The sequence below is a fragment of the Brachyistius frenatus genome, unplaced genomic scaffold (genome assembly GCF_029030835.1).
Source record: "Brachyistius frenatus isolate BFR_SWC_R1_liver_20210118 unplaced genomic scaffold, ASM2903083v1 Contig_10, whole genome shotgun sequence".
In the NCBI taxonomy this organism is placed as follows: Eukaryota; Metazoa; Chordata; class Actinopteri; family Embiotocidae; genus Brachyistius; species Brachyistius frenatus.
Window position 1 is genome coordinate 3,514,525 of NW_027210609.1, and position 8,555 is coordinate 3,523,079.

An 8,555-nucleotide genomic window follows, 5' to 3' on the forward strand; every position below is an offset into this window, starting at 1 on the left:
TAGCATTATTATAATATTATTATGATCATGACTTGTTTTTGTTACGTTTTAATTAATGTAAATTGGAAATAAAAGACAAAACCAAGTAACAGGCTGAAGTTGCTTTTTATTCACATTCTGTTTGGTTCTCCCTCATGTTGAAATATCCGGGGCAGCTTTCTCTTTTTTTTTCCCTTTGAAAATATAAGTAACACCTAAACATTTTGCTGTGCACGGCTTCCACATTTATTTGTTGTGGCGATATCCAGATATATTTCCAGGGGGAGAAACAGCCCAGATTTCAAGGAAAGGCAGCGGAGAGATGGATGGACGCGGCGTTATTTAGATTTTGCTTTGATTGATGATGATGATGATTTAAAGGAATAAAACATGAAAACCCTGAAGAAGGAGGTGGTGAACATTTATATTGTGTACTTATATGTGTAAAATAGTTTTCCAATCATTTCCTTTAGTTTTACTGCATGGTAAAGAAGAAATGGGAAACTCTACCAATAGTGATGAACTCATTCTGTGAATTGATAATGTCTTCCTGTACTTATATTGCTTCTATTCATCTTCTTACCCTTTTTCAACCTACAGTAGCAATAAAACATAGAAGCATTCCTATGAACAAAATAGAACTACGTTTCTTTTATTTTTTATATATTTGCTTTTTTTTTTTTCTTGAAATCACTTCAGATAAGTCCTCCATTATTAGATGTACCGGTTTCCGATCTATAACTTTATCCTTGTTTGAATATTCTTTTGGTAAACAAACAAGAAAGAAAAAAAAAATCACTGGGACATTACCAATATTACTAATACAAAGAAGATACCCGCAGGAAAAAAAAACACACAGAGGATATGTTTGGTTCTTAAGTTTCGGGTAGTCAGCCAAAGGGGGTAGAGACTATATTAATGGTGGCGATGGATTGTGGAAACTGGCACGTCGACATTAGATGTATGACTTGTGACAAACAGCTAATATTCAGGAAATATTCTGAGCATGTAAAATCACAGCAACAGTGCTTCCCGACTTTACCCACCAACAGTTTATCAACCGTTTTATTCTCATCTTCTTTTAACCCGCGGGTTTCACCGGCCGAGACCAGATTTCACATGGACCATAACAATATCAACATCAGTGTAGTCAAACTGACTCTAGTTCTAATTCACAGCAGGTGAACAATACAAACTTGATCCCGTTTCTCTCTGTAGATCACAAAGTACGCACACCACATTTAGCACATTACAGTACACAGAACATCGATCTGAGTCTCAGCTCCTCATCCTCAGCATTGCCAACCCATTTGTTGGATAAAATGGGACACAGTCATATTTTTATATATATCATGAACACTTAGAAGTTTCTACACTCAAATTCATTAACATATTCAAAGATAGCCTACATGAAGAAGTCGAGCCATGCTAGCAGCTCGGTGAGGCTGCACGTTGCTTCAGTACAGCAGGTGCTTTGCACTAAACGCTGACGTCAACATGCTCACGGTGACTAGTGCGAACATGCTGATGTTAATCAGGTAAATGTGCTCACATGCTAATAACGTTTGACAATCAGCATGTCGTGTCAGGTACTCTGTCCAAAATGATTCATAAAAGAATTCATATTTTTGACCAGATTATAGGTGCTAGATGCAAATTTAGGGATCCCCCCCCCCAAACTCACCCAGAGGAGAACATGAATGTTTGTACCAATTTCATTACAATGCATGAGATCATTGTTGACCTACAGATGGCCAGGCGGACATTAAAGCCATGCTGCTAGCATGGCTGAAAAGATCCTCGAACACAAGTGGCTCCCAATTTTTTGGTTTATGACTCCCTACTTCTGACCCCCTGTGATTAGTTGCATTATGGCCTATTTCTGCTAAACCAAAGAGGGATTTTTTTTTTTTTTTTTTTTTTTTTCTTATTTTGCGTTTTAAAAATCCTAGTTGTGCCTTTTAACTTGAAGGGATGGAAACTCTGAAAAATATGAACAGAATTTTGTGTATTTTTAATATTTGTTTAGCACTAATAATAATTCTAGACCCTGTTCGGAACCACTGTCCTAAACACACGTTTATGTTGTCGACAAACAAATTGAAAGTTTATACTGTAACCGTGAAGAATGTCACATATCTAATCACACCATAAACCCTCAATCCCCCTCAAAGAATGCTCCAGAGGTTTGACATGGCTGTTAATCCAGTCAGGTTGAGTTTCATATTGCTGAGCTGGATATTCAGTGCACTAACAGTGTGCATGTCAGTATCGGTATCAATGTTAATATTATAGGCATGAAATGTTCTGAGAAAATCATTCCATTTATTATCAGTGTTTTGCATATTTTCACAGTGCCTTGAAAAAAAAGAAGAAAGAATTATGATAGAGCCTATGTGGAAAATGGGAAGACCGAAAAAGCAGGATTTGAAAGATTACCTAACAGCTTCTCTCTGGATAAATGGCTAATAACAATAATCCGCTTCTGAATTTGGATGAAATTTCTCTGTACCAATCAATGACAGCCGTAAACTGTCCACATATTTCAGAGTTGAAAGCTGCAGCTCGGTGATAAAATAGTTAACCTTCAGCTCTAATGGCTTCCTGGGAGTAAATTTAGATCAGCAGATCCTGGCAAAGGGAAAACTGGCTTAGTGATCGTGTATTGGGACAGGCTTAAATAGTATGTGCAAAATCAATGTTATCAAAGCAAAAATGGCCGTAACAATGAACAAAAGTACCACATGTGCGCGCGCGCACACACACACACACACGCACACACACACACACAAATGAAACCAGCAATTAGAAACACATGAGCGTTTGCACACTCTCCTTTATGACCTGATAAACACACTGCAGCTGATTAGTGGCTTTCAAGTGTTCATTAAGGGTCACTTGGTCAAAGACTCCTAATGAGAGCTAAATGAAAGCACAGTATGGTGGAAGAAGAAACAAAAAGAGGGACTACAAAAGCAGATAGAGGGTTATTAAGTTCAAAGAATGTCTTTCTTTTTTTACATGTTCTCGTTTCACCTTCTATTACGCTCTTTTATTTTTCAGTTATCGTTTCTTTCAGTGCAGATGATAGGATGAGTAAACAGATCGCCTTATTTTTCATTAAACTGAGAAAAATGTGATCGGAAAAAAAACCGATAAAAACACGAGTGGCTCAGTAATCACACAGATGTAAAATGTTAATTTCCTCTGTGTCTGGGTCCTCCACTTTTGGTTTACGGTAACTCCACACAGTATTTTGAAGCCACGCTCTGTGATAAATGGGATTTGATTAATCCATTTAAATTACAGCTGAGCGATAGTTCAGAAACCGGTGCTTAGAGTGTCTGTTTCTGTGGGGGTCTTACGCGGGCTGGGTAAACTCTTCAGATACTCCAAATGTCTGCGGGCCTCGGCTTGGTTCTGCCTCACGTAGTACACTACATACACAATGACCATAAAGAACCACACAAACATAGTCACCAGCATGGCTACATCAGTGGTCTTCCTCTGCAGGCTGCAGAAATTCACCCCAGAATCCAACAGTTTGACCAGCGGCTGACCGGCGTGCTCACCCTGTGACCCCGGGTCCTCCCACCTGCTCCCCTCGCCAACCCCCCGCACAGAGCTCTCACAAATGATCCCATTGACCGTCTCAGGCTCCAGGTTCAGAGTCTCCATCAGTTCCTGGAGGTCGCAGTCACAGTGCCAGGGATTGTGGTAGAGGCGTGTCTTTGCACGAGTAGGGCCAAACTCCTCCCTGTTGACCTGCCTCAGCTGGTTATGTGAAAGGTCCAGCAGACGCAGCTCGGGGCCCAGCTGGCGGAGGGCTCCCGAGGCAAGGGAGTCGATGCGGTTGTGGGACAGGTACAGGTCCCGCAGGTGGACCAGGTTAGTGAAGGTACTCTCTGGGATGTTCCGGATGTAGTTACGCTCCAGGTGGAGGATGACCGTTTCTGGTGGGATCCCCTCTGGGACTTCCCGCAGCCCGCCGTCCGAGCACACCACCGTGGCCGTGTCCCAGGTACAGTGGCAGCTGTCCGGGCACTGCGGGGACGCTTGACCCCACAGGGTCGAGAACAAAAGCGACACGCACAGCCATGAACGAAGATCCAGTCCTTTGCCTCTTCCTCCACTGACGCTGGTACATCTTTCCTCACACCAGCCTGTGCACATCGCCTCACCATACCCTCCTGAACCACACCAGGTCCCAATCTGACACACACGGTCGCACCAGGAGAACCTGGCAGATTGAGAGAAACAGGGTCAGTCTGGAAAAGATGACTCTGTCTCTCTCTCTCTCTCTCTCTCTCTCTCTCTCTCTCTCTCTCTCTCTCTCTCTCTCTCTTTCTCTCTCTCTCTTTCTCTCTCTCTTCAAACACATGCAATCAAAATATACGCTCACAGGGGAGATTATGATGTTTAGGAGCAGGAGGGAGAAAAAAAAGGTCAGTGGGTAAAGAGATAAACAATAAAATGAGCTGAAGGCAGTTTATCGAATAAAAACACTCCTGTATGGAGAGGCGCTGTAGTAGAAATTTACCATAACATGTAAGAGGACAATTTCTGTGCAGGAAAAAACACCTCCTCATTGCCTCAGTAATTCATTTTGATTTGGTGGTGCTGTTTGTCAATAACTTGGAAATGAAACTGGACTTTTAGAAGAGGCTTCTGCACATTTTGTTGCAGTGACTCCATCATGAATCACAGTCTTAGCAGCTGTAATGATCGTTTAAGAAATCTAAGAAGGTCAAAAACCCCTCTTGTATTTCTGCATTAAAAGGACATAAATCATTAGACATGATTATCTGAACTCCTCCCGCCCCTTTCCTGTTGTGTCCTTCCTGCGGCCCAATTTCAGGACCAGAAGACAAGCATCATATTACACTCATCAATACATGTTCATCTCATTTATCCCTCTATTTATTTTCCCATGATGCCAATGCCCCTTAATCATATCCCAAGAATGAGGTAGGGGGGCTGTGCATTGTGGGGATGGAAGTTAGAAAAGGGTGGGATCGATCACCCACGCGCTGCCTGCTACACTATTAACAGTGAGAACATCAATCCTGTCTGAGTCCCACCGTGTGAATAAGTGACATAGCTGAGGGGGAAAAAAAAAATCACCCAACAGTGGTCTGGGTGTTAGCATCTGCTTGCTACTCCCTGCAGTTAGAAGGCAAAAGTTAAACAAAAAAGCAATCTGGTTAGACTGGTCAGCAAAACCACTGGAGAATACATTACATGTGCTATGTGTGTTAAGTTATTTTAGAGCCGCTGCGTCTCATCTGCTTCTCTGGCTTTTTAAAAAAAAAAATTATCTATGTAAATGGTGTTATAGCAGGTTGTTCAGACAATCCAATCAAGTGTTTTCAGGATGGTTTATTGTTTTTGCTGAGACAGATATGTGGCTGTATGATGTTCTTGTTCCAAGACAGAAATCACTCTTTGAATTTGATTAAAAGACTAATCTCTGAAATGTCAAGCACTTTCTGCTCTCTCCCTGGTTTCACAAATAGAATAAAAGCTGTCATGTGTCTCCATTCTCCTGTATAGACAGCATATACTGAAGGCTTTGACCTCAGACCAAGAGTCACCTAGATTTGGTTGATAAGCCTAAAAGTGACTGATTAACAGTAATGTACATCATTAAGTTGCCTGGTGTGTCTTGTGCTTCTTCTTTTTTTTTTTTTTTTTTTCTTGTAACACACTTTGTAGTTCTGTTTTAAAAAGTGCTATATAAATAAAGTTCATTATTATTATTATTCCAATAAACTGAGGTGAGGATTTAGTCCACCACTTATTAACTGTCCGTTATTACCACTCTGAATGTAGATGCATGCAAATCCCCAATTAACAGAAATAATCATCTGCTGCATGAATAAGAATAAGAATGGGACTGGGAAAGGTTGAAAGACAGGCACGGAGAGACTCCCAAAGCAAATACAGCTGGCTCTGTGGTTACAGCTGGTGATTGCTGACTCTAATTAATATTCGTTTTTCCATTGGCCTATTCCTCCCTAGTTTTGTATTTTTTTTAAGGACAAAGGGTAAACAACTTTAAAAAAAAAAAAGAAAAAAAAAAAACCTGCTCTCTGAGTTCATCTCTGATTTTATAAGATTAACCTGCACTGAAGTCATTCAATTTCGGACGAAATTTCATTTAGACAACAAATTACATTAATCTGGGTGAAACAGGTCAACAGGAGTATCCGAAGGTATAAGGATAACCAGATAACAGCCTTTTTCTGTTTGTTCCAAGCCAGGAAATACGTCAATCTTCTGCTTCTTTTAGCAACTTCTGAATAATAAAAGATTAAGTTTGTGAAAGCTCACCCGGTACGGGCTGAAGTTTATGCAAATTAAAACTAGAAATCAAGGAACAAATCAGTCCGCAGCAACCATGTGGTCATTAACAATATAATCATTACATTTTGGTGCCGACATAAAATTATATAAACTACTGGTAAAATAACTTACCTAAAAAAAACGGTCTCTTGTAAAGTTAAGCCCGATGAGGATGTCTTTTTTCAGACTCCGGGTGTAGTTTTTCCTCGGGTTTTTCCCGACGGCTGACTGGACATCATCATCATCATCATCTTTTCTTCTTCAATGTCGAAACAATTCTGAACAAAAATATGTGAAGAGAATCAGCTGTGTCCGTGGTTTGTCGCCCGCAGACAGCTCCATCACTGACTGTCTGAGCAGAGGAGGGTAGTTACAGCAATAAAGATGTGGGGCAAACGCTCTCTCTCTCTCGCTCTTTCTCTCCCTCCCTCTCCCAGTGTGAGTGTGTGTGAGCGTGTAGGAGACAAAAACAAACACGGAAGGTGTGCCATCGTCACCTCTTCTCGCCCTGCACTGTAGATGGCATCAGGCTGGGATTTCTGAGAAGACACTGCTTACCTCCAAGAGCTACAAACTTAATTACCTATAATTAGATTATTACAATCATTCCTCCCGCAAAATGTGATTGAATCCCAGGCAAGTACACAGGTGCTGAGATATTTTAGAAGCAATATTATCACAGTTTGTATGCGGCGGATGTGTCACCGGGGAAGCTCAGGGCTTGGAGAAGGTGTGAGACTGTGAAGAAAAAGATTATTTGCTAATGTCACAGTTCGATAAACAAGAGTGCCACTGATACAGCTGAAAGGAAAAAAAAAATGAAAAAAGAATAGATGCACCTCATTTAATCACTTATGTTTTGTCCACGCTTAGTATTGGAGGTCAAGTAGAATGAGACTTCAAAACCAATGTACAGGGACTCACTGTATATCAAGAAGAAAATGAAGATGGACTTGGACACAGAAACAAACGCATCGATTTACAGGAGAGGCATGACATGGGGCAATCCTGAGACTCATGCATTTAAACGTCCATGTAAAACAACAAGAGCATGTTAACACAGTCGGACGGTAACACAAAACAGCACACACAGTGCATGTGTGTAAAATGTTATTCATGGGGGTTCACTATAAGTGCCCTGCTCTGCCTTTGATTTTATACCACGAGCAGCAAGAATATCTGCCCGTGCAATAGAGCCCTCCGGGGGAAAAGGACAGGTCTGACTGCAATGATGGCACCTCATATCCCTCTGTTGCCTCCTCAGCCTGTCCTGCTTCCATCAGCCTCTGTCATTTCCACTCCTGACAAATATAATACAGCAGCCTGCAAAAATAATGCTTTTTTGTGTGTGTGTGTTCCCAGTCCCGCTTCACAGCAAAATTTTTGCAAATGTTTTGCCCTTGACAGGCGATTGTCTTCATGTTTGCCACGCAGCGATGGGGCTGTAGACGAGCTGAGTTTTTTTGGGGTTTTTTTCAGACAGATAACGAGGCACAAAGTGGTGAATAATAATAATAATAATTTTTTTAAAAAGCACATGATGGCAAAAGAATAAAAAAAAACAACCACCCACCCCCCAAAAAAGTATTGCACATTGTCCATGTTTCTGGTTCCTGAAGTGAGAGTAAATGGCATGATGATGGGTGAAAAGTTCAATTTGCAGGAAGCAAAATAGAAAATGGGAGAAAAAAAAAGCTGAGGCAGGAAGGGAGTTGATGATGTAGTGGGATGTTTTCAGGGGAAGCAATTCTAAAAGATGTACATGCCAATGAGCAGTTTGCTGATGACAACATTGACAATGTGAACTGTACTGGAAAACCTGACTGCAGTGAAGTGAAGCCGTTGGGCATCATCTGTTTGGTTTGACTGCAGTCCTCTGAGGGGAAAACTGGATGAACCTTACACAAATTTGTAAACAGAAAGAGGCAAAAAGAGAAAGATCTGACAGCCAGCGGCAGAAATTGACTCCTCCCAGACACGGAAGGGCATGCACGGTTATGATTTTGTCGATTATGTGTCATGAAAAAGAAAGGAGGAGGACAAAAAACATAAAATACATGTCCTGGCGAGTATGCCTGATGGAGTGGGAGAGACGGAGGTAAAGAAAAAGCAGTGGAGCATTTCTTGTAACGAGCCTGTTGTTCTCTTGGGATTGAATCCACTAACAACAGGTCAGGCTGGGGGCAGGTGTTCTGCTGAGGCTCTCAGTAGCCATTTTTCCACGGTGTGGC

The 8,555-nt window shown here is 41.4% G+C and overlaps 1 protein-coding gene across 1 annotated transcript; it reads right to left on the reverse strand.

Annotated features, from left to right (window-relative positions):
• Positions 1 to 89: 89 nt before the first annotated feature.
• On the reverse strand, positions 90 to 7,640 carry LOC138616545 (leucine-rich repeat-containing protein 3-like). Its single transcript, XM_069690920.1, has 2 exons — positions 6,457 to 7,640; positions 90 to 4,219 (listed from the first exon to the last, which is right to left on the reverse strand). The coding sequence occupies exon 2, from the start codon at positions 4,150 to 4,152 to the stop codon at positions 3,301 to 3,303; it is 852 nt and encodes a 283-aa protein (XP_069547021.1). The 5' UTR covers positions 4,153 to 4,219; positions 6,457 to 7,640; the 3' UTR covers positions 90 to 3,300.
• Between the last annotated feature and the right edge of the window lie 915 nt (positions 7,641 to 8,555).